The sequence below is a fragment of the Periophthalmus magnuspinnatus genome, chromosome 20 (assembly GCF_009829125.3).
Source record: "Periophthalmus magnuspinnatus isolate fPerMag1 chromosome 20, fPerMag1.2.pri, whole genome shotgun sequence".
Classification (NCBI taxonomy): Eukaryota; Metazoa; Chordata; class Actinopteri; order Gobiiformes; family Gobiidae; genus Periophthalmus; species Periophthalmus magnuspinnatus.
This window is the reverse complement of record NC_047145.1, coordinates 2848856-2875832: the sequence shown is the minus strand read 5'-3', so window position 1 is coordinate 2875832 and position 26977 is coordinate 2848856. Positions and strand designations below refer to the sequence as shown.

The window sequence follows — 26977 nt, the reverse complement described above, 5'->3', positions numbered from 1 at the left end:
AATTACTTGCTGTGCTTTTTTGTTTGTGATTAAAACAAACACCATTGGGTATTGTACATAAAGATAGCAATAGCAAAAGTCTCTAGTTTTAAAGTTGATATTGGATACGTTCAGTCTTAAAATGAGTCATTTATCCCTTAAATTATTAAATTATCCATCCATTTGTTCCAGATGGAGGTAGAGCACATAAAGAAGAGCCTGTTGAAATGAACCTGGATTTTCCTGTTTGTCACATCTGACACTCCTCCTCAGCCAAAATCAACTTCAGCCAAAATCTCAGTTTGTGCCAAATCTTCATCAACTCCTCCTCTTCCTCCTCCTCCTCTTCTACTGTCACACCTGCCCCAAGAACGCCTTATCCTCTGTTCAAACGCTTCATGTTTACTACTACTTACCATGAGAGCCGCCAACACAATGGTTATACGCTGTGTGTTTCAGTTGTTACATGCAGAGGTGGAGAATATTTGGAAAAATTTTAGAAAATAGTAAATTTAACACTGCAGGGCCAAAGTAACATGACAACGAACGTTAGCTCTGGATTAGCGCTAGGTTATTAAATCAAATGTGTAATCATGTCTGTATAATCATTATTTTAGTGTCTAGATCATTTGACCTTTGACATATTATATTAAAGAAGACTTGACAAAATAAACAAATAGATGGGTTTATGAGGGTTTAAACACATTGGTAAAAGGTGAGAGGAGGGATGGGAGGATTGTTGTGTCCTTAGGCAAGACACTTCTCCCACCTTGACTAGAATTAATGTTGAAAATGTATGATTGGTGTGAATAGTGTGAACAGTGCATAGGGCCTAATTTAAATGGGATAACTAGCTTAAAAATATGTCAGAGTGTACAATTTAAAAAGAAAAAGACTTGTAATCTATGTTTTAAAGTAAAGTTCCCAAAATCCACTAACAGTATCAAGCCTAAATCTCCCTAATCATAGAAATGTTTGCAATTTTCTACTTCCACCTCTGCATAGATTGACTGCGTTTCCATGGTTACAGTCCACAGAGCGACCTCGCTGGTACCACCTCAAATTAAGTTCTTTTTGCTTTTTTTTTTTTGTTTGTTTTTTTGAAATAATGTGAGTTGGACCACTGTAGCCACGGGCGGTTCAGATGAGCTGTTCTGTGCCCACTCCGAGGCCTTTGACTCTTGATATCCACCATCTGTGAAAGAAAGGAAGTGAAATTAGACAGGCTTTGTTTACAAAAAGCAAAAGTGGCAGAAATTTCGTATTATATTTGCATTATTATCATTATAACCATTCCAAACAAGATGAGTTTTGTATTTATTGTATGAACTAGCTTTGGTGTTTTAAATGGCTTGTGTCTTAATGAGGTAGTACAGAATTTATTTTTGTGTAAAGGAGAACCATATCAATTGACATGTGTATTATGCAATTCTGTATTTTAAGAATATCAATAATACTCGCTAAGTAATCGTATCACAATATTAAATCATATAAATTTCATTTTAACATTTGATTGTAAGATAGAGGAGGAAAGAGGAAAGTATGGTGCCACGTCCCATAGTCTAAAAACAACCTGGTCTATGCATTGGTCTAAGAAAATGACACATTATAGATCATTGCATTGTAACTGTACTGTTCAAAAAAGATGATTTCATATTTGTAAGTTACTTTGACAGTTCACAAATTCTATGGGAAAAAAAATATCTGGGCTAACTCTATTGGAAACACTGTATTATATGTTAAAAATGACTATACTAACAAAGCGATAGGCTCCATGCACAATAGTTAGTTAGCGCCACTACTCCCTGTTAAATTTTACAAATAAACACAAATAAAATGAAAACTTCAGCTGAGGACACCTGTATTTAGAAAGAGAGAAGTCAAATTGAGCCACTTTCCCTTTAGTGTGAACAAAGCCTGAACAGAATATGAAAATATGGACCTACTGGACGTTTCTCTTTAATTTAATTTTGACAGTGTGTATGAAGCACCACTGACGCACTGAGCCGATGTTTCTATGGTACACTGCAGGCGGATGAGTCCCAAACATCAACAGTACTCTGGTTCTTTTAATGTCTTAATAGTTTATTTTAATAATATTTAATTGGCAGTCAAATATTGGACTTTATATTGGAGTTATTTTAAAGTACAAAAAGCACACGGATTTAACTGAAAAGGATTATCGACTAATCTGGGTGCTAATGTAACAGGGTAGACTAACATTTTAACATGAATTTTGCCAAAAAATAAGTTATGTTTTTGCTGCAATGAAAATTATTGGTGTAGAATTTCCAATAATTTTTGTAGATCTTTTTGCCTTAATGTCCTCAAGTTGTAAATCACATTAATCAGGATTTGTTTTGTTATTTCCAAATTTTATTTTATTACAGACTGCCCAGGCTATGCAAAAGCTGTTCTTCTTCCACCAGTATAGAGTCCTATCTTTATGCAGTTTTAAAAGCATGATAACATAGATACATTGTGACATAATGTGATGAAGCTAAAGGTGCACTATGTAACTTTCCTGGTGGGGTCTGCTTTTCTCTATGTAGATGTTATTGCTTTGTCTGACGGCATTCAGTTTATCTATCTCATATTTATCCAGCTATATGTTTTTTAGTGCTAAGAAATACCTTGAAAAACATGCATTGTTGCTGTAAGCGGGGGTGACTCTCCACAGATCTGACCTCTAACTTGTGGAACATTCAAGGCACAGCAATAACACAGCAGTAACAAACAAGCAGGTGGCAGACTCTTTACTAGAAAAGTTACATAGTGCTGCTTTACTGAAGCTGCATTGCTCGTGTCTGCTTCTGTTCATTGATAGTTTAAAGTGTAACTACTGGCCTTTTGCTAATAATTGAATAGAAACTAATAAACAAAGCCCATTCTTACAGTGTTTACTTGATACAACCTTTCTTGCATTTACATATTTTCAAACTCCAGTATCTATATGTTCTAGTTGTGCCCAGTTGATATTTGACTGCTCATTAAATACCTACTTGAACACATCTTATCAACTCACGTGTAGTTTCATTGCCTTTATATAATTTGCATATTTGCACCTCATATCCTGTCCCAAGATTGAACTGATGTCTTTGTCAACATTACTCTTTTGGACGAACTTCTTACGACAATATTTCGCACAGGGTTTTAAAGGAATGTAGTCAACAGCAGTTCCTGATAAGTGAGTGTTTTCTATCTGTGTATGCATGCATGTACTGAAGAGTGTATGGCTTCCTTCAATGTACACAATCTATGGCAACCCGTCACTGTGGCCTTCCTGTTTCAGATGATTTTAATTTTGTGGTTTGTTTTTTTATTTTCTTTTATATGACAATACAACACAAAATACTGCTACAAATGAGCTGCAAGACGTTTTTTCTTCTTTGTTGAGTTGGTCCTTTCTCTCCAGGATAGTGAAATATATAAATAAATATATACTTTTATATTTCAGTGTAATAAAGATGCTATTATGTACTGTATGCGTGGGTCTGTAATTTCTCAAAGGGTTGACAACATAGATATTTGATGCTTTAAAGGCGCATTATATAACTTTTCTGGCCACCTGCCTGTCTACATAGATACAGTAGTATATTATTTTGTCTGTAATATTCCACAGTATGGCATTAAACTTTTCTATTTTAGATTGTAGATTTATTCGGTCATTACATTCAAATCAAACATTATTTAACTTGTATAAGGTTGTACATAACATTTCTACCATGACCGAAAGAGTTTAGGCTGACGTAAAGAAAAAAAATACTTATACTGCCTAACCACAATGACGTTGTTTATTGGTTCTAGTCTTAATTTTTTTGAATATACCTGTTTGCTGAGATGATACTGACTCTCTCTCTCTCTGTTTAGCATTTATGTTTTCATAGCCCATAGTAAAATAAAATATGCATTCTTTCTGAGTCGCCACACTTCTGATCGACCTTGTTTCCATGGAGATAGCTATGATACACATTCCAGGCAAACCAGTAATATCGCCATATGAGAAGCTTACTGAAAATTTACATAGTATACCCTTAATTAGCGCTGTGTGACCAAAATCTAAAGATGTACACTTGGTTTGGTCCTGTTCAAGCCTGGGTTTAGTTCTGGTCTAGTCCAGGTTGAGTTTTGGGTTTAGAACCAGTTTACATTAGTTCCAATGTGGAAGTGCTGTTTGCGTGAAGGTCCACACCGGAACTGAAAGTTATGACTCTGCTTTAGTGTCTACAAACCAGCAGGATATTGCACAATAAATATATCACAAATCACTGGACAGTCAGCTGATACAGACTGGGAAAAGGTGCAAGTCATGACAACATCACAGGTTTGGTAACTAACAATATAACAGACAGTATATGCATGCATTTCCACCTATACTTTGTGTGGACTTAAACTGTTCCGCAATGCAAGTTATAGATTCAGCTCTTTAAAAACGATCTTAAAGGTCCACTGTGTATCTTTTCCTGTCTCCATGGAGATGTTATTGCTTTGGCACAGTATATTGCACTTATCTTGCATTTGCCCTCTCCACAAAAATGACCTGTGTTCCACATCTGCTCGCTTCCATGGATACGTTTAATGTAATACTTTGGACCATCCTAGGGGAAGTAATAGCATCTCTATGAAGACAAGTATATGGCAAACTACCCCCAGATAAGTTAGATGGTTCACCTTTAAAATGATTAACTCAGTGGCGAAAGAAGCAGTCTGCTCAGTTTTGTTACTTAAGTAAAAGTACAAATACCAGAGCCAAAAAATACTCAAGTAAAAGTAAGAGTATCACATGAAAAATTCTACTTAAGTAAAAATATTAAAGTACCCATATAAAATGTACTTTAAGAGTAAAAAGTAAGCCGTGCAGGTTTTGAGATCTTATAAAGCTTCAAATGTAGTGATGTTGATAATGATTTGTGTTGAATTTTGTTCAACAGAAACAACTGAATCAATGAATCAATATCTTTTCTTGGCTGGTTTTATTTGTATTATTTATTTATTTATTTATTTGGATAAAGATGTTAAAAATAAACAGCCTCAGACTTTCCGGCAAGTCTCAAATAATAATCAAAAATAGGCCAACTTTTACTTTTCAGGCTAGTTCAAAAATGTAGTGAAGTAAAAAGTACAGATACTTGCTCTTAAGTATCTGTACTAAAAAAAAATAATTTACTACTTTTACTTTGTTATGTTCCACCATTGCATAACTGCATTGTAAAAAGCAGCATTTTACAAGACCAAAAGTAGTGGCCCTCCTCCATGGCTTTCACACTGGTTGTATGATATTCTGTCATTTAATCACTTGTTGATGTGGATACTTCATAACTAAAGTGGGTGAGTAACACAGATACACTTCCATAACTTAAATAGCAGGGGTAAATGAACTGGTCAGCTGTACACTATAGCCAATTGGCAGGTTTTTCACAAGATCACTGTTCGACACCTCTTAGCCCATGATCCTCTTAAGCATCAGCTAAAATACATAGGACATAGGCTAGCTTTTACACTCCTAACCATGTAAAAGGTCTATAATCTTATTTATTTTGTCCTCAAGTTACTGAAGCGATGGATTGATTGTTTGTCTGACCTAACAGGAAGCTACCAAAACCCAGTGGGGAGTGTGTTCAGTTTATTGATGCCAGAAGGACATGCTGTTATATTTAGACATGGGGCAGATAACATTTCAGAGGGGAGTGTGTCCACCGTCAGCAGTCCAGGCACCAGCCAGTAGCCCTCATCTGAGAAGATTAAAAGACAAATGCAATGTAAACCAAAAATGTTGGCACAAATTAGTTTAATTAATAAGTGCTTGCATTTGGACCCTTAAAATCAGTTAGAGGTATGGTGGAGGTGCAGAATTGCTATAGCCCAAATGTAGCCTAAATAGCATTCAGACCACAACAAGCTAACTCTAAATTACCATAAGCCTACATTAAAAATAAATAAATAATAATAAATAAATAAATAAAAGTTTATATTTTGGCCTATTTAATACCCTATTTAGTCCAAAAATATCCTCTAAATCAATTTAAAAACATCTAGTCTTTTTAATTCCTCTACCCCTTTAATTGTTTCCTGCAAGGAATTGTGGGTAAATTAGCCTAATCAACTTTTACGCACGAAAGCTAGCTACAAAACCCAACTTTCAAACATCCCACAAAATGAATTTAAACTCTTCACTTTATGTTATAATGTTATTTTTTGAGACCATATGTCGTCTAATGGTAGCTAATACCATTTAACCTCTATAAATTATGACTCTTATCGTCGCTAATCATTAACAGTATGCTAGCCGTTTAGTTAGCACAGGTGGTACTGGTTGTTGCCATGGTAACATCCTAGTTGCCGATACTACGGACAAGAAGGGACTTTTGTGGCATTTATATAGTTTTTGAAAATAAAGCAAACTAATAAATATGTGGATTGAGAGAAAAAAAATGGAACAGCATATCATAATTAAACTATTGAAAATTGTAATAAATTGTTCAATAGTTCAAAATCTCGTAATCCGTCCGGCCGGATCCGGTCTTGCAGCAGCGCGCTTTTTGGTGCGAGATAATTGGCACATAATGTGGGTTAATGACGCGGAAATGCTGTTGGACAAACCCAGTCCCTCTCCTGTGCGTCCCAACTTCAGAATAAAGCAATAGGAGGGAGCGAGAGGAGCAGACCGGCCGTGCGAGCTTGGAGAGAGTATGGATCCCGTGCAGAACTCGCAGGTATCGGACATGACAGGGGAGCACAACGTCGGACCATGCGCCGTGGACCGGGCCGACGTGTCCAGCCCGTGTCCCGCTATCGCCAAGCAGCGGTCCTTACGGGTGGTGTACGTTCTGAACGATGGGATGAAGTCGGCGATGGCGATCAGTCCCGAGTCCGGAGCGCTGCAGTGTCTCCAGCGGGCGTGCGACGCGGAGAGTGCCCTGCTCACCACCGTCGCGTTTGGGAGACTGGATTTTGGAGAGACGTCAGTGCTGGACAGTTTCTACGACGCAGGTTTGTGTGGGAAACAGATCCAGCTCAGCACGCACATGCATTAGAGGAATAGGTCTGTCACTTTCACTTTGAAGTCTGTGGAGAAGTTTGTATCAGGCTGTAGGAAAAGTAAAGAGTAAGATGTGTGATTGCTGTGCGTAAAATAGGGTGGCGGAATAAATTTGCATTCAGAATATGACTTATTGCAAAACTTGAATGAATTCACGTGCACAGCTACTCTACTACTGGTGACTTCTGGCTGCCAAAAAGCACTGGGGTGTGTTTGGGTCAAGTGATGGTAGAGGACAAATCTATCCCTGCTCTTTCATAAACTCCACCAAAATAAATGATCATTCTTTCCCATATTTCTTCATAAAAGTTCAGTGCCAGTAACTCTTTCAACATATTTCTCAAAACTAATTGCAAACTTCACAGTTTGTTTTCAATCGTTTTAGTACAAACTCGGTTTTCTCAGCTCTTGTTCTCATTCACAAACGTGCATGCTCTTTGATTTCAACTTGTTTTTTGAATACTACATGTCAACACACGATTTCACAGGAAAGTCAAACGGGGAGAAGGGTGTCAGGGTCTCAGCAGAGCACAGGCTGTGTGAGCAGAGACACGCAGTATACTGTATATACAGTATACTGTATGTGAGATGAGATGTGTTGTCTGTGTCTTGTCTGGGCACATTACATATTGCAAAAACAGTGATGATGTATTTGTGATTTCAGCATCTTTCAAATTTCTTCAGCATACAAGTCCAAATCTAGACTGCTATTGGTATTATGTATATTCACTTTAAATGATTTATACTACATAATAAAATACAGAAAAAATAGATTCATATGTGTTAAGTATGAACCTCAGTGTCAGACTGCACTAAACCAGTGGTCCTCTGTGATTCCTGAGAGCAGGAGTAAGACCTGAGCTGCTCTATCTGTGAAAGAGCACAGACACATGAACACAATCTCAGAGTTTTGATGGTAAAACCTCCTTTTGAGGGATGATTGATTAGGTTTGAATGTAAAACAGCATTTTGCTGTGATAAAATTTTGTTTTGAAAAACAAAATTTCTGTTTATATTTTGTGTGAGCTGTGTTGAAAATGTCAACAGAGAAATTTGTTAAAGCAATTGAAAAACAAAATGTAATTCAGTGGAATGATGATTGTTGTTTCATGTATCTGTCTAGTGTGGAGGCTTATCTCAGACAAATCTACATTCCAATGTCATGACTACTGTCTTATAGTCCACAGGGACATAATGCAGAAGTAGGGAAGAGGTGAAGTGCATGTTAAAAACTATATAAAACCCACAGTTAAGTTCTTGAAAACCAAAGTACAGAGAGGTTAACTTGGTTCATGCATTCAAAGTAGTTCAAAGTTCAATAGTTGTTGGTAGTAGTTGCTAATTGAAACTAGATACTTATTTGAACAGGCATCAGTTCTAAAAAGTCACATTCACGGGACAGAAATGAACCTTTCCTGATTATCTTTAGAATGATCTTGAGAACAAGTCAGAACAAGTATAAGACACATAGACTAGTATACACCCATGGACCACTATGGATTCTACCTGGACGACTGAGGGATTACACAGATATAAGGACGCATGGGAATAGAAAAGAAAGTACTATTATTTAATGTTGAAAATCATGTTCTATTGCTAAAATTGTGTTTTTATAATCATCGTGGTATCTGAATCAGTTTTGACTATCAAATCTATTCCTTAGAATCAAAATCGAGTTTGAAATCTTAGTCTTGTGACAACACTAGTAGCAGCGTGCCATATGTGCTTTCTAGAAATCAAACTGTTATGTAATGTAGAGCGAAACATGCTTGACCAAGATCCAAGATTTTTCAGAAGCGCTTTCGCTGAAATATTAATTCACACATTAATTCATGCTCTGAGGTGACTTGTCTTCTAGGAATAAGAGGCATCTTCATTATGGCAGGTAAACATGACCCCACATGCTCCTGAGGCATTAGTGGTGACTTCGTCTATCTTCATGTTATAATCCACACACACCTCCAATCCTCTTTAATGGGAATCACGAAACAAGAGACAGCATTGTAAGTTTCTAATTACCTGCTAAGCTCTCAAACCGTTAGTCACTGATATGCGTCCTCTTCACTATTGGATTTATCATTATACATATCTAGTTTTGTTATATTCAATTCTCAGGCTCAAGCATTCCAATCCAATCCAACTTTATTTCTAATGGACTTTAAAAACAACAGAGTTGACCAGAGTGCAGTACACAACAGACATTTAAAAAAACACAGATAAATGACAGACATATAAATAAATAACTACAAACTGTACACTATAAACGTCAACATATCAATGAAAAGCTAAAGAGAAAAACCATTGTTGCAGATGGCTGAACAATAACTTTGATAATAACCCGAAGAACCAGTCGTGTCTTTCAGTGTGCAATGCCAAAAGTGTTTAGGCTTTCAGAGTTGAATGATGGCGACTGTATTTATCCATTGAGACAACACTATATTAACACAAGCTTGAACATGTCGACTCCATGTACTCAGTTGTAGGAATTCCTCCATCTCAAATTGTAGTATTATGATTTTTTTTATTATTGATACCTGTGCCTGTTGCATGAACTAAAGATGACTTGCAGTTTAATATAATGCCATGTAAATCCAAAACAACTTTTATAAACAAATTATAACTATAATAAAAATTATTATTATTAGGAAAAAGTTACGGTAGCGTTTATTGTTCCCATAAGAAAATTTGTCCTTTCACCTATCTGAGGCGACAATGCTACTCAGCCACCATATGCTGCTAATTGATCCTTTTCAGTAGCCATCTTTGAAATTTGAACAGCTTCTTCTTGCACATTTGAAGCACCCCTTTGTCACTCTGTCAGCCTGCCAATATAAAATTCAATCTCTTAACCCACCATATTAAGATGCCAAAATACCGTGTTAAAGTGTCAAGAGGAATTAGACGTTCCTATCATCACACTCTGTACTGACGTTTGGCCACTGTTTCTCTCCTCTCCTGTTCCAGACATAGCGGTGGTGGACATGAGCGACGTGTTTCGGCAGCCCTCCCTGTTCTATCACCTGGGGGTGAGGGAGAGCTTTGACATGGCCAATAACGTCATTTTATACCACGACACAGATCCTGATACAGCACAATCTTTAAAGGTACACAGCCTTTGTAACAGTCTGGGGTCAGTGGGCTTCATGACACTCCACTCTGCTTCTTTTGAGCCAAGGTAACTGACTTTAATGAGGGGGTATTATGCAAAATAAATTTTTTAGCTTTTTATCATGTTATAATGTTGTTTCATTATCAAAAACATGCCTGAAGAGGTTTTTAGATGTCTTCCGTGCATGCTTGCATATTTTTGCATTCTTCCAGGCCTTATTCGAACCTTCCTTACGGTTAGCTTTAAGATTCTGTGCAATGCTCAGTCCAAAAGTCAACGTCATCCATGCACCCACATGACAATTCTCCACAAATATATAAAAACAAACCTGAGGTGAGGTGTTGTAGTTCATTAGCGGGATGCAGGCTCATTGTGTTGTGATAGTGCTCTGAAGGGAGAGTGTCAAAAATGAAAGTGAAACTCATAAAAAGTGGTTAATAGGTTGTAGAGATGTTAGCTATAAATTGAGTCAAAACAACTGCATTTTAATATTTAACAACAAATTCTTTACCATACATTTTGAATGATCTCCACCTTACCCTTTTGAATGTTTTGGTAAAGATATATTGTTTGATTTCATATTTATGTTAAGCATCTTTAATCATATTATTTATAAATTATCAACACAGCCTAAACCATTATCAACAGCACTAAAACATCAGGCTTATAATATGTTGCCACTGTCTTCTTCCTGTAGTAATTCCATGCATGTTATTGTGTTGTATTGCAGGACATGGTGGCTCAGAAGAACACAGTAAGTTGCCATATGCTCTACATATGTGGTTATTGCATGTCTCTATTCGTGGCCCTGATCCGTGACACTGACAGTTGTCCGGTCACCCACTAGACAAGCACATGGTCCGTCTCTTTTAAGCAACAAAACAGCCACGTGAACGCTATGCTATACTTAGCCTTATGGTTCCACCTATCTTCAGTCATCTGATCTTTGAATACTGTGTTTGTTTGGGTTGGTGGGCTAGGCCTCTCGTTCTGTAGCTCTAGGTTTTCCTTGGGTTCAGTTGCCTCCTGAATACAGAGGCTCTGGATTGAGAAATAAAGTAGGTACCACCACAAAAGCACACCACAGCATGTAAGGATGATACATACTAATGATTAATATGATGCAGTGAACAGTAACAAACTAATAAATCACCTAATGGAAAATGTGTGTGCATAACAAACCCCCTGAGAATTCACAGCTTATAAAGGTAAACACCATTATAATGAGAAGTAGGACAGTGGCCATTTTAGAGCTCAGGACTGAATTTCAAAAACTTTGTTACTAGCAAGGCAAAAATGGGAGTGACCACTATGGAACAATCCGATAAGCTGCAGACTCTCTACTTGTAAATAGATATCTCACACTATATAGGTCATGATTTTGTAGCCTAATGTTAAACCAATGAAGATTTTAACATACTAAATCAATACTAAACTCAACATTCAATAGTATTCTGACAATAGAGTGTTTCATATATTTACCAGAAGTGACCCTGCAGTTTATTGCATAGTTCCACAGCTCTTTTGTTTACTTCATATATTACTTTTGCCATTGTATCTCTATGGACATTTTGGCACAGCTTACAGTTTTTAATACAACTGATATCGAGACAAATACTAGTTGTATGCATAAAAGTATGTTTATAGACACCAATCTATTTGAACACTGCATAATGTCATCAGGATCTCATGAAAGCCTGTGCTGCTGGTTATAAATCTATATAAATTCGTATCAGTAATGGGGGCTACACATTAAAAGTAACTAGTTTTGCTTAAATATATCAATTTCAAGATAGAATAAATAACACATAAGACAGTACATGAAAGTATATGGAAGGACATTATATACATTGCTACTGTGTGGTTGAGATAAATGGCATGTTAATCTTACCATGGCTTTTATAACCTAAGAAAAGTAGATAAGTTCATTTAACTTTTGATGGATTCATTTATAAAGCTTTGCTCCATTCTCCTCTCTCCTTCCCAGCATTTGATCAGATATGTGCTGTTTTAATGACATTTAACAGTTGATTTGTGCTTTGTTTACATCCTGTTTAGAAGTTCTCATGCCCTGCTCTGACTCCTGCCTCTGCCCCGTAGGCCTCCAGTGGTAACTACTACTTCATCCCATACATAGTGACTCCGAACCACGAGTACATGTGCTGTGAGAGTGACGCACAGCGCAGGGCCAGTGAGTACATGCAGCCCAACTGGGACAACCTGCTGGGACCTCTGTGTGACCCCCTCATCGACCGCTTCACCAGCCTGCTCAAAGATATACACGTTACCTCATGGTGGGAACCCAAAACTGTGCTGTAGCAAAATATACACTCACCTGAAGGATTATTAGGAACACCATACTAATACGGTGTTTGACCCCCTTTCGCCTTTAGAACTGCCTTAATTCTACGTGGCATTGATTCAACAAGGTGCTGAAAGCATTCTTTAGAAATGTTGGCCCATATTGATAGGAGCATCTTGCAGTTGATGGAGATTTGTGGGATGCACATCCAGGGCACGAAGCTCCCGTTCCACCACATCCCAAAGATGCTCTATCGGGTTGAGATCTGGTGACTGTGGGGGCCATTGTAGTACAGTGAACTCATCGTCATGTTCAAGAAACCAATTTGAAATGATTCGAGCTTTATGACATGGTGCATTATCCTACTGGAAGTAGCCATCAGAGGATGGGTACATGGTGGTCATGAAGGGATGGACATGGTCAGAAACAATGTTCAGGTAGCCCGTGGCATTTAAACGATGGCCAATTGGCACTAAGGGACCTAAAGTGTGCCAAGAAAACATCCCCCACACCATTACACCACCACCACCAGCCTGCACAGTGGTAACAAGGCATGATGGATCCATGTTCTCATTCTGTTTACGCCAAATTCTGACTCTACCATTTGAATGTCTCAACAGAAATCGAGACTCATCAGACCAGGCAACATTTTTCCAGTCTTCAATGGTCCAATTTTGGTGAGCTTGTGCAAATTGTAGCCTCTTTTTCCTATTTGTAGAGGAGATGAGTGGTACCCGGTGGGGTCCTCTGCTGTTGTAGCCCATCCGCCTCAAGGTTGTGCGTGTTGTGGCTTCACAAATGCTTTGCTGCATTCCTCAGTTGTAACGAGTGGTTATTTCAGTCAACGTTGCTCTTCTATCAGCTTGAATCACTCGGCCCATTCTCCTCTGACCTCTAGCATCAACAAGGCATTTTCGCCCACAGGACTGCTGCATACTGGATGTTTTTCCCTTTTCACACCATTCTTTGTAAACCCTAGAAGAGACCGGCCCGTCTGGCACCAACAACCATGCCATGCTCAAAATTGCTTAAATCACCTTTCTTTCCCATTCTGACATTCAGTTTGGAGTTCAGGAGATTGTCTTGACCAGGACCACACCCCTAAATGCATTGAAGCAACTGCCATGTGATTGGTTGATTAGATAATTGCATTAAGGAGAAATTGAACAGGTGTTCCTAATAATTCTTTAGGTGAGTGTATTACCGTAAATGTAGATCTCAGACGTGACCCTGCTCACAATTAGAAAGCAGGAATGTAATGTTTTTGTTTGTCAGTCAGTTTTTTATATTAGTTTAATGCTAGTCTGTGAAATATTCCATGCAAAGTAATACTATCTCCAGGGAAACAAGCAGGTGGCATACCCTCCACCAGAAAAATTATTTAGTGCAGCTTTAAAGTCACATTACTATTCCCTGTCATGAACACAATTTATTTTATTTTTTACCAATGCAAAAAATGTTCTGTTTTTAATTCTTAATTACTAGGTGTCTGTGTAGACCCTCAGTCATCCAGGTCTGATCCATAGCAAACAACAAAGTTAAATCTGTCAACTGGACAAATCTTGTAGGAGTGAAGACGTTTCGCTGCTCATTCACGCCGCTTCTTCAGTTCTGGTCAGATTGCTGGTGGCCGCTGCCTTTTAAATCTAACTGAGGGGAGGGGCTAACTACACTGAAACTGTAAACAGCTATTGTCTCCAGTTTCAGCTGAAACAACCCTATTCAGCCCTTAATGACCCTGCTATTGTTCTCATTGTTCTGGGTCTGAGGATGGAGTTGTATATGGGGGAGAGATTATGTCTCAGGCCCCCATTTCTGTTTAAGGAAGGATTCTCTTTCCTAACAAAAAATAGCTTCCTTAACTCCCCTCTCAAACCATTTCTTTTCTCTGGCTAAGATCTGAACTTCACTATCTTCAAAGGAGTGGTTAGTGGCTTTAAGATGGAGATGCACGGCAGACTGGGGTCCAGAGGAACTCTCCCGCTGTTGTTGGTACATTCCCTTATGGAGCAGCTGTTTACTTTCTCCAATGTAACGCTCACTGCACTCTTCACTACACTGAAGGGAGTAGACTACATTATTTTGTTTATGGCTCGTAGTTTTGTCCTTAGGGTGAACCAATTTTTGCCTTAAAGTGTTTGTGTCGTAACGGTGGGTGTAGCGGACCAAAGAGTGCAGACTCGGGGCAGATTTATAGTGTTTATTGTACAGATTGAGACAAGATACAAAACTGAGGGTAGATCTGATGGTGAGCAGGAAGCCAGGTGCGGGCCAGGATCCAGGAACGTGGAGTGCAGGGAAAAACCAAGACAGTACCAGGGCTGAGAAGCAGGGTAGAAGCAGGGTCGGAGCAGGGTCAAAGCAGGGTCGAAGCAGGGCTGAAGGCACACATAGGATCCGGCACCAAACACAGATAATCCAGTACGGAACAGGGTGAAGCAGCGCAGGCACGACAGGAACACAGGGAACGACAGGAATGAAGGGACGACGACGATCTCGCCCCGAGTGTCTTCTCCCAGCTCCTCTTATCCACGGCAGGTGTGGTGATTAGCCAGATGGACAGCAGGTGCGCGCGGGAGGAGCCGAGAGCTCCGCCCAGCTCCAGGTACAGACAGGTGAGGGAGGGGGAAGAGCACACCGGGAGACAGAAAAGGCAGGATCATGACAGTTTGTGGGTTTGAAAAAGACAGGAATCTCATACTGTCTGAAGATTCTCTGAAGTTTTTCAGACACACCCGCAGTGTAAGGGATGGTAACACCTCTCCTTCTAGGTTCAGATTCCCTGTTGTCCTGTTTTTTAGCTCTCTTAGATCTATTGAAGGCCCATTTTGGATATCCACAAGCAGAGAGGGCTTTCTCCACATGTTGCTCCTCCTTTACTTTTCCCTCTGTGTTTGTAGGCACCACTTGAGCTCTGTGGTGTAGTGTCCGGATCACTCCAAGTTTGTGCTGCAGTGGATGGTGTGAGTCAAACAGCAGGTATTGGTCCATATGTGTAGGCTTCCTGTAAACTTTTACCAGGAGTCGCCTGTCCTCTCCTATTGTTACTGCACAATCTAAAAAGGCCAGTTTGTTCTCCTTGGCTTCTTCCCGTGTGAACTTGATGTTAGGATCCACAGCATTAATATGTGGAGTAAAAGGCTCCAGATCCAGAATTTTGATTTTGGTCCAGTTGTCATCCACATATCGAAACCAATGTGTGGGGGGTGTACCTGGAAATGAGGCCAAAGCCTCCTGTTCAATTGTTCCATGTATAAATTAGCCATGATAGGAGAGACAGGTGAGCCCATGGCACAGCCGTGGATTTGCCTGTAGAAGTTTCCTCTAAACTGGAAATATGTGGTATTGAGACAAATTTCCAGCAGTTTGCAGATTTGGTCCGGTGTGAGTTTAGTTCTCTCTTCTAGCTCAGTATCCTGCAGTAGTCTCCTCTTTGCTGCCTCCACCGCTACTGATATGGGGATACAAGTGAAAAGAGAGGTCACATCAAATGAAACCATGGTCTCATCTGGATCAAATTGAAGATGCTTGATTTTGCTCACAAATTCAGCTGTATTTTTAATATGGTGCTCCGTGTTGCCCACCAGAGGAGCCAGGATGGTCTTCAGATGTTTGGCCACATTGTATGTGATGGAATCAACACTACATACAATGGGTCTGAGGGCTACTCCTTCTTTGTGGATCTTAGGGAGGCCATAGATACAAGGAATGGAATCACCAGGATAGAGTCTGTAATACAGCTGTCTATCAATGGCTTCCTCCTTCTCCAGCTTCTGCAAGCAGTCTATGATTTTCTTCCTGTACCCACTGGTAGGGTCTCGTTTCAGCAGTTCATAGGTGGCGGTGTCACTGAGGAGGCTGTTCACTTTAGCCTCATAATCAGCTGAGTTCAGGATCACGGTGCATCTCCCTTTGTCAGCTGGCAAAATGTTGATGCTGTGGTCCTTTTCTAGTGCAGTGAGAGCCTTCCTTTCCTCTGATGTGATGTTGGAGGGAGGAAGTTTGGCGCTGCTCAGTGCGGCTGTTACTTTCAGTCTCAGGTCACCAGCTTCTGCCTCTGTAAGCTTATTGTTTCTAATGGCTGTTTCAGTGGCCACCAGCAATTTGAACAGAACTGATGAGCAGCGAAACGTCTTCACTCCTACAAGATTTGTCCAGTTGACAGATTTAACTTCGTTGTTTGCTATCTTAATTACTAGGATTATATTGTTTAACACCTGAAACCTATGGATATGCCCAAAACACATATTTAGAGTTTAGCTCAGATTCAGTTGTTTAGTTGTAGATTGCAACCTGTTTAATTTAAAAAATGTATTGTATTGTTCAATGATGTGACAATGGTGTTTAGCTTGCTCACTTCACTAATCCAGAAGGAACTTAACTATAGTCTTTTATTTATATTTATATTTAGAATTATTCTTAAAGCATCAATACTCAAGTTCTCCTTTTTCTTATGATGAGACTTAGTAAAGTTTAGGCTGTCATGGCTAACTTTTCTAACTTTCCTCTTCCTCCTGACATGTGCATTCATTAATTATATGTATGCTTCACTTCACAACTGTCTGACAGCAAATTGGTGGTTGCTGTCAGTCCAATCCCTGCTTTAAAACTAGATGCAGACACTGTGCATAATTCTGTTTTCCCCCTAATAGCTGCTTTTAAGTGACACAATATGGAGGTGAAATTAATTTTACACTGCAAGGCCTTCAGCTATAGTTCAGATTCTGTTTGTCTATACATGCAGTTTATTCTTAAAATTATATTGTTGTTAACAATTTTTTTTTATTATATATATATATATATATATATATATATATATATATATATATATATATATATATATATATATATATATATATATATATAGATTATTTATGCACTTTTCAGCTGATGTCATCAATGTTCCCTGGCGGTGTGATGCTAGCTGCTCTGTCAGAAGCTCTATTAGACTTCTGAAATCTGAGCTTCATTTTAACACAATCTGACCAGAAAGAGCTGACTTAGTTGGAACTACAACCAGTGAGATTATTTTTACTGTCAAACACGTCTCTTACACGTTAAATTACAGCCACAAACTAGCTAGCATTAGCCAATAGCTTTTCAGTTCATCACTCTCACCTTTTTTGTTGAAAATTAAACACTTAAACCGGACTGTGAAGGCTCGTATTGATCACAGGCTGAAAATGTGTTGTATAAATCCAATTTGTATTTTTTCTTAAGTTTTCAGTTTCACTATCTTTCACTTTCTTGGCAGTGTTTGCTAATGTGTGCATTGTGTCACCATGGTAACTGCTGAACATTCCACCAGACATATTTATAGAACACCCCCAGCGTGATGTAAATGAATCTTTTGGTGTACAGTCATGCCATTATTGGTACTGTGACTTTTATGAACACTTTAATTGTAATACAGCAATTAGTATGATTTATGTTTTTATTTAATATTTTATTTTTATATGATTTTATACTTTATTCTCCAGTGCTTCCTTTAAGGACACTCTGCTGAACGACATCCGAAAGGCGAGAGAGAAGTACCAGGGTGAGGAGCTGGCCAAAGAACTGTCCCGAATAAAACTGAGAATTGACAACACAGAGGTCCTCACACAGGACATCGTCATGAACCTGCTCTTTTCGTACAGAGACATACAGGTGACAGAATACACACACTGACACACAAGTTAGGTGTACACACTTTTGAGGATATTACATTGACTTACATTAATTTCCTTTAGACTGATCTGACCTTAAACCATAGTTACTGTTAAGTTATGTTTTCTTGTGTGCCCATGTGGGAGGTTTGGGGGGTGTGTCAGTGTGTTTGGCGTGGGCTGGGAGTTCACGCGAGAGCGTCTTGTGTGGTAGACTGTTGTTCACGGAGATGCTAATGCGAAAGGAATAAAAGTTATCTGAAAGAACAACGTTTCTTTATTGAATAAACATTGGTTGAAGCCTTGCTTAGCAACAATGGTATGTTTGCAGGGACAACCTCTGTTTCTATTTGGCATTTGGTCTGACCTATTTTTGCTGGCAAGGTAACTTTTCTTGTGGAATGAACAACTTTACCATCACCAAATCTGAATGGCCTTGCACTGATTTCACCTACTATTTTGTGTAACTCACTTTTTGGCAGTCCACTTGTATAAGTTACTACTTGCCTAACATTAACCTTAACTATTTCCTTAACGTATTTGAATCAAAATCACAAGAATTATTATTATTTTTTATTCTCAAGAGGAAATTCAATTTGTTACAGACATGCAGCCAAAACAGGAATAGAAAAGGAAACCTGTCTTTTATGTTACTGATCTGATAATGAAGGATTTATGTGACAGAGATCAGTGTTTTGCCTCTGTAAGGCAGTCAGAGCCTCATGATGTGAGTGTGTTTACAGATTTTACAGATTTTTGTTCCCACAACATGATAAACACTCACCCACACACACTGTGATTTATGACTATTATAATAAAAATAATATTCTATTTTTAATACTGTATTTTTTTGCGTTCAGGACTACGATGCCATGGTGAAGCTTGTTCAGACTCTGGAGATGTTGCCTACATGTGATTTAGCAACGCAACCAATGATTCAGTTCCACTATGCATTTGCACTAAACAGGTATCTACTATTGGCTTATGTTCAAAAGAACTGTATATAAACATTGCAAATACATATACAAAATTTACATTACCACAATATTTTACAAATCATGTTTAACCACTTAGTTATTACTAGTATTGACAATCGTATTGAGATCTTAGGGTCACAGAAGTACTAGTTCAAGTAAGTATAACAGTATTTATTCAGGTATTTATTTTTGTGTTGAAGGAGGAACAGCCCGGGGGACAGGGAGCAGGCTCTCAGAGTGATGCTGCAGGTGCTTCAGTCCTGTGAACATCCAGCTCCAGACATGTTCTGTCTCTGTGGACGAATCTACAAAGACATTTTCCTCGACTCGGACTGTAAAGACACCAAGAACAGGGACAACGCCATACAGTGGTGGGCACTCATCCTTATCACACATGTAAAATATCGACAAGCTGCTAGGACTCAAACTTTTAAATACTTTAAGGTCCCATATTACGAAAAATTGCTTCTTGTGAGCTTTAAGCCATGTTATAATGCTCATCAAAAACAGATCTGGAGTTGTGTTTCGTTTCATTCACACATGTTGGAGCAAGTCTTTATTATTAGTCTGTCTACATCTCAAAAGCTCAAAATCCTCAGTTCCACCTTGTGATGTCATATAGTGATAGTTTTCAAGTTAACAGCTTTTTTACCTTTAGTTCAATAGAGTTTGACAATTTCAGGGCTGAAATCATCCAAATGACTCTAGTAAAGATGTATGGAGTTTAAAAACACAGTGGAGCACTTCCTGTATTACCACATGACATCACAAGGTGGAACACAATGTTTTTAGTATGAGAGAAGAACACAGCCTAAATATGCAGCATTTGTGTTTGAAACGTGTGAATGAAACAAAACACAGCTCCGGGTATGTTTTTCATGAGTAAACAACATTTCTACATAGATCAGGAAATAGTGTGGGCCACTGGACTTCAAGAACATGGTGAAAAATATAGAAAACTACATAATCCTTGATCCACTTTAGCCAACATTATTCAGCTTTTGAAATTTGACTAATTCATTGCAAAAAACACTCCTCGAAATAGTTAGAAAGAATGGCTTTAATTCCTACATTACGTCAACCCTCAACACAATATATGGGGAGAAACAATAATGATCATAGATTTTTAATGTACCTCGACACTGAAGTTAGATTGAAATTACATCTCTACATATATCTGTACGATTTGTCATTTTAGGTATGCCTATTCACATTTTCTATCCATTTGCAGGTATAGGAAAGGTTTTGAGCTGCAGCCAACTCTGTACTCTGGGATCAATCTGACGGTGCTACTTATTGTTGCTGGACATCAATTTGAAAACTCTATGGAGCTGAGAAAAATTGGTGAGTTTTGCCTCTAGAAAGATGTATAGACTTTCCGCTTTAAACTGTTGTAACTAGATGTACTCTGTATTATCTGCCATAGGTGTAAGGTTGAACAGTCTGCTTGGGCGTAAAGGCTCTTTGGAGAAAATGAATAATTACTGGGACGTTGGTCAGTTCTTCACTGTTAGCATGTTAGCTCATGATGTTCCCAAAGCCACGCAAGCTGCTGAGAAACTCTTTAAACTCAAGCCTCCCATTTGGTAAGAAAAACAATTTTTATATGGTGATTTGCAGTAATTTGTATAAATTAACTGTAGTAACTTTCAATCCAGTCATAATAAATCATATTCATTGATTACTATTTTGATGATTGAGGGCTTCCCGGTAGCCATCTTGCTCACTCACCTTTGTGTGTACTCTTTTCAAAAGTTGGACCAATTGAGATATTAACCAGCCACAATTGCTGTAGTTCTAATGGTTTGGTGTCTCCTGACTGACTTTTATGATTGGGCATGGATCAAATATTATCTTAAAATATGACTTACGTATATTATAGTTGAATAAGTCAAGGTTAGGAAGAAAATTCAACAAGTCAAAATGTGAAGTTGAATGGATAACTAGAGCAGTAGCTCACTTGGGCGACAGATGCTCAGTAGGTAGAGTCTTTGTTCACTGATCTGAAGGTTGGTGGTTCAAATCCTGCTCTTGACATAAACATCATTGGTTGAGCATTCAGATCCACTGACCCACAGGTTGGCAGTACAATTCCGTCTCTCCAGATGAATGCTCTCATTATGTCCCTGAGCAAGACAGTTAATCCACCTTGCCCCCAGTGTCTGTGTGGACTGCGGAATGTGTATGAATGGGTGAATAGAAGTGGTTCATTGATGTAAAGTGTTTTGAGTGCCTTGAAGGTGGAAAAGCGCTATAAAAAATATGACCATTGACCATTAGAATACATACATACATACATGCATACCTGCTTTTGGCTAGTATTTATGCTAATCCATGGTTCTCTTCACTTTTCTTGTCCAGGTATTTGAAATCAGTGGTACAGAATTTGCAGCTGATTCAACGATTCAAAAAACAGTCAATTGAACATTCCCCACTGAGAGAGAGACTCAACTTCTGGATGGACATCATTGTTGAAGCCACTCAAGGCACCACCAACCGCCTCCGATTTCCTGTACAAAATATAATTGCATTCACACAAAACAATTTACAAAAGAAATATACTGTCATTTTAACTTATATTCGATTCGCAGGTATTAATCCTGGAGCCCACCAAAGTTTACCAGCCTTCGTATGTATCTATTAACAATGAAGCTGAGGAGAAGAATGTGTCTATTTGGCATGTGTCTCCAGCCGAAACGGTCAGCAGTACATTTTAAATCATGCTATCAACGTTAGCCTTGTATGTTCCTTTGACATGCTAAACATTGCATTATTTCAGAAGGGGATACATGAGTGGAACTTCACTGCACAGTCCATCAAAGGAATCAGGTAAGAATCAGCTACAGTTGTGAAATGAATATACATTTATGGATATTTAAAGGGCTTATATTACACTATTTTCTGATCTATGCTATATTTTCATTCATTTCATTCACATTTCATTCATGTTTAAGTCACAAATCCTGCATATTTAGGCTGCATTCTTCTCTCAAACTGAAAACACTCTGTTCCACCCTGTGATGTCATGTGGTGATACAGGAAGTGCTCCACTGTGTTTTTAAACTCCACACACCTTCACTAGAATCATTTGGATAATTTTAGCCCTGATATTGTCAATCTCTACTGAACTACAGGCAAAAGGTAGTTGTCAACTTGAAAACTACCACTTCATGACATCACGAGGTGGAATAGAGCGTTTTGAATTTTAGGGATGCAGACAGGCTAATAATCCAGGATCACTCAACTCATGTGTGAATGAAACAAAACACAATTCCAGGTCTGTTTTTGATGAGGTAACAACATTATAACATGACTAAAAGCTCACATGAGTCAGTTTTAAGTAATATAGGAGCTTTAATAGTGTTGACAATTAATGCAATTTTGATCAGATTTTGAAAACAGTCTAAACTCATCCAGGATAAGTAGTATTTGAGAGTACTTGCTTACCCTAAAACATGTCTACATTCTTGCAAAATTAATAAACAGATATATTGGGGAAATATATTCTTTTCAATATAAAGTAAATATCATATTTTGTATCCATTTGTAGTATCAGTAAGTTCGATGAGCGCTGCTGCTTCCTATATGTCCATGATAACTCGGATGACTTCCAGATCTACTACTCGACGGAGGAGCAGTGCGGTCGGTGAGGCCAGTCTCCTGTAGATGTGTCTGTGTAGGTGTCTGTGCTGGTGTTTTACAAAACTAACTCTAACTGCGTCTAATTATAAAAAAAAATGTGTATTATATTTACTGTCAGATTTTGCGCTATGGTCAAAGAGATGATTTCTGATGGGACTGGCAATGCCGTTGAACTGGAGGGAGAGCTGGATGGAGATACACTGGAAGTAAGGACTCATCAAATTATTTAAATATATACTGAAGTTTCAATGTAAAATTAAACAAAGAAATATGTCAAGAATTTTGATCAGTGAAAGAAGTCCATTTTTGTTACTTAAGTAAAAGTACAGATACAGAGGTAAAAAAATTATTTAAAAGTATTTAAATACCCATTTAAAAGTGTACTTAAAGAGTAAAAAGTAAAAGTCCTTTAAAAGTGTTGTTCATTTGTTAAAATGTAATTGTAGTGATAATGATAAAAAATATATACATATTTTGGTCAATCGTAACAATATAAATCAATTTGGGTTTTTTTCTTTTGAGTTTATTTTTGTTTGCTCAAAGCCGAAGTTTGAACTCAAAAGCTTTAGTCAAGATCCAAACATGGTAGGAATAACCCGTCATTAGACCTACAACTATACTGTGGCACAGGCCCCTTTGATTTGTGCCTACATTGTTTTTTTTTTTTTTTTTTCAAAAAATAAAAATTGACTAAAAGCTTGAGTTTTGTAGAACATCTTCTCGTGTACTATCTAAACGTGTACCACTATATGCTGGGAAAGACTGGTTGCATTCAGCCTAAGAAAGAGCGCTCACTGGTCACCTCGCTGCTGTCCCCAGCTCCTCTCCTGCTCAGAGTCAGTGTCATAGGTCATACATAGTACTGCTGAATCTTTGGATCTAAAGCAGCCTGCATGGAGCCCACCTGAGGCAGTGTGGAGGTGCTCTGGACGAGTCCAGAGGTGGAACTGGAGTATATGCACTATGCACACGTAGTCTATGATTTGTGACTTGTTTTTTTCAGCTGGAGCATCACTTTTATACTCACCATATGTGTAGTCTATAACGATAACGTGGCTGCTCCTTGCGCACAGAACAGCGTGCGCTTTTCTTTTCTGTAGCTTTTTTCATTTAGAGCTGTGAATCCAGTTGCACTTAAGGGATAGAGTTGGCCTCTTTGCGCAGCTACAGATTTATACTATATACACTCAAACAGATCTGTAACCTATAATCTATACTGGTGCACAGTCGATTTATACCGGAGCACGTGTCCCAGTAAAAAGGGTCTAGTGACGTCCCTGCTTTTCTGTCCAGTTAAAAAAATGAGTTGAGTAGAACGTACAGATACTTGCTCACAAATTTAGTAAAGTAAAAGTATTAAGTATCCACTGTAAAATTGACTTAAGTAAAGGCAAGGCAAGGCAAGGCAAGGCAAGTTTATTTGTATAGCACAATTCGTACACAAGGTAATTCAAAGTGCTTTACAGAATAAGAAAGACATTAAAATCACACAAATCAAACATAAATAATCACAAATAATCATCATAAAATCAACATTAAAAGAGAAGAGTGCAGAATAAAAACCTGTCAGTCATATGCACAGCTAAACAGAACTGTTTTGAGTCTGGATTTAAACATTGTCAAAGTAGAGGCCTGTCTCACATCTTCAGGAAGACTGTTCCAAGTTTTAGCTGCATAAAATTTAAACGCTGATTCCCCATGTTTAGTCCTGACTCTGGGCACCAGCAGGAGGCCGATCCCTGAAGTCCTCAAATTGCGAGATGGTTCATATGGCACTAACATGTCGGAGATATACTTTGGACTTAGGCCATGGAGAGACTTATACACAAGCAGAGCTGCTTTAAAGTCTATTCTTTGAGCTACAGGAAGCCAGTGCAGAGACCTGAGCACAGGACTTATGTGCTCATACTTCCTGGTTCTAGTCAGGACCCGAGCAGCAGCATTCTGGATGTACTGCAGCTGTGTTAAGGCTCGTTTGGAGAGGCCAGTGAGCAGGCCGTTACAGTAGTCTAACCTACTGGAGACAAATGCATGGATAAGTCTCTCTAAGTCTGGCTTTGACAGTATACCTTTGATTTTTGCAATGTTTTTTAGGTGGTAAAAAGCTGCAGATGTTATTGATTTGATGTGGCTGTTAAAGTTCAAGTCTGAGTCCATTATTACCCCTAGATTTCTAGCCTGATTTGAAGGTTTTAGAGAGAGAGACTGGAGGCGACTGCTGACACTTTCTCTATGTTTCTGTGGGCCAAAGATGATAACTTCAGTCTTGTCTGAGTTTAGCTGGAGAAAGTTGTTTTGCATCCACACACTGATCTGTTGGATGCAGTGGCAGAGTGAATCCACTGGTCCATATTCACCTGCTGCTAGTGAGACATAGATCTGAGTGTCATCTGCATAGTTGTGGTAAGACACATTATTGCTGCGTATTAACTGGCCTAATGGCAGCATGTAGAGATTGAACAGCAGGGGTCCCAGGATTGAACCCTGGGGCACCCCACAGGTCAGGGACATTTTATCTGATATACATTTTCCAATTTCAACAAAGTACTCCCTGTTTTCTAAATAGGACTTGAACCAGTTTAGTGCCGTACCAGAGATGCCCACCCAGTCCTCCAGTCTCTGTAAGAGGATCCCATGATCAACAGTGTCAAAAGCAGCACTCAGATCTAACAGGATCAAGACTGAGACTTTGCCTGCATCAGTGTTCAGGCGGATGTCATTTGTCACCTTGATAAGAGCAGTCTCAGTGCTGTGGTGGGGTCTAAAACCTGATTGGAAAACATCAAAGGAGTTGTTCATTTCAAGGAAGTTAATAAGCTGTTGGTAAACAACTTTTTCAAGGACTTTGCCTAAAAATGGCAGATTTGAGATTGGTCGATAATTGTTCAATATTGTGGCATCAAGACTGCTCTTCTTTAGGAGAGGCTTGATAACCGCAGTTTTCAAAGCACTTGGGAATGTTCCAGATTGAAGTGACATATTAACTATGTGAGTGAGTGGTGACAGCAAACTGTTGAGCACAGACTTTAAAAATTTAGTGGGTAGCACATCAAGGCAGCATGTAGATGAACTCAGACTGGTGACAATCTCTTGGACAGTTTTATCAGTTACAGGTGTAAAGTGAGTCAGCTCTAAGTGTCTAGGTGGGTGCTGGGTTGTTATTTGTGTTGTGGAATTTATGGCATTTTTAATACCCTGAACCTTGTCATTAAAGAATACTGCAAACTCATTGCACTTAGATGTGGAAATTAGTTCTAACGGCAGTGGAGCTGGGGGGTTTGTTAATCTGTTTACCGTTGCAAACAGGATACGAGAGTTGTTACTACAACTTCCAATAATGTCAGAAAAATACCTTTGCCTTGTTCTACATAAACTGTGGTTGTACATGTGCATCTTTTCTCTGTAAATTTCATAATGAACCTGGAGCTTTGACTTGCTCCATTCCCGCTCGGCCCTCCGGCACTCCCTTTTCTGTGCCCTGACCGAGTCATCATTCCTCCATGGCGCTTTCTGCTTATCTTTAACCATTTTAACCTTCATCGGGGCAATGGTGTCCAGAACATTCAAAACACTCGAAGTTACAGAGTTCAACAAATCATCAACATCAGAACATGAGGCATTTTCAAAGTGTATCATTTCCATGAACAGTGCACCTGTTTTATCATTTATGTGTCTCCTTCGAACAACTGCAGGACCAGCCGCTGGTTTGGGAATAACAGACAGGTCAAAGAAGACACAGAAATGATCAGACAGAGCAACATCCACCACATTGACATTTGAAATATTTACTCCTTTTGTAATGAGCAGGTCCAAGGTGTGTCCTCTGTTGTGGGTGGGCTCGCTGACATGCTGAGTCAGGCCAAAGGTTTCAAGGACAGAACTGAGCTCTTTAGCGTTCCTGTCAAACACATTATCCACATGTACATTAAAATCACCTGTAATGACTAAACCATCAAAGTCTGTGCATATGACTGAAAGCATCTCAGTAAAATCATCAATAAAACTCAGACAGTGCTGGGGAGGTTTGTATATGACTAAGTAGAGTATGGAGGGGGATTGTTTTAGCTCCATTTTGAATGAAACATACTCAAAAGATGAAAACACTCCAAATGACAATCTGTGAGTAACTAAACTATCTCTAAAAAATGCGCACACACCTCCACCTTTTTTGTTTACTCGTGTTTCAGATTCAAATTTGAAGTTGGGTGGAGTTGATTCCACTAGAATTGCATTACCTGTGTTTTTGTCGAGCCATGTTTCAGTTAAAAACATAAAGTCAAG

General features: G+C 38.7%; 2 protein-coding genes across 6 annotated transcripts in view; both read left to right on the top strand.

The window, feature by feature from the left end:
* The window catches only part of sh3kbp1 (SH3-domain kinase binding protein 1), a 65112-nt gene extending 61650 nt beyond the window's left edge, over positions 1-3462 (top strand). Inside the window, exon 19 of one of the 2 annotated variants that reach the window (XM_055230096.1) lies at positions 172-3462. In XM_055230096.1, the coding sequence (XP_055086071.1) occupies positions 172-210 (39 nt within the window). In that variant the 3' untranslated portion in view covers positions 211-3462. The remainder of the gene's footprint in view (positions 1-171) is intronic. The other variant, XM_033986113.2, reaches the window with a different exon arrangement.
* Positions 3463-6547: 3085 nt separating this feature from the next.
* Positions 6548-26977, top strand: part of map3k15 (mitogen-activated protein kinase kinase kinase 15) — a 48775-nt gene continuing 28345 nt past the window's right edge. The window contains exons 1-15 of one of the 4 annotated variants that reach the window (XM_055230086.1): positions 6606-6969; positions 9983-10122; positions 10858-10881; positions 11108-11185; positions 12228-12421; positions 17910-18078; positions 18938-19044; positions 19255-19425; positions 20286-20398; positions 20481-20640; positions 21416-21566; positions 21646-21753; positions 21834-21883; positions 22605-22700; positions 22815-22902. In XM_055230086.1, coding sequence (XP_055086061.1) covers positions 6669-6969; positions 9983-10122; positions 10858-10881; positions 11108-11185; positions 12228-12421; positions 17910-18078; positions 18938-19044; positions 19255-19425; positions 20286-20398; positions 20481-20640; positions 21416-21566; positions 21646-21753; positions 21834-21883; positions 22605-22700; positions 22815-22902 — 1950 coding nt within the window. In that variant the 5' untranslated portion in view covers positions 6606-6668. Of the gene's footprint in view, positions 6970-9982; positions 10123-10857; positions 10882-11107; positions 11186-12227; positions 12422-17909; positions 18079-18937; positions 19045-19254; positions 19426-20285; positions 20399-20480; positions 20641-21415; positions 21567-21645; positions 21754-21833; positions 21884-22604; positions 22701-22814; positions 22903-26977 lie in introns of all 4 variants that reach the window. The other 3 variants (XM_055230087.1, XM_033985907.2, XM_033985910.2) reach the window with 3 other exon arrangements.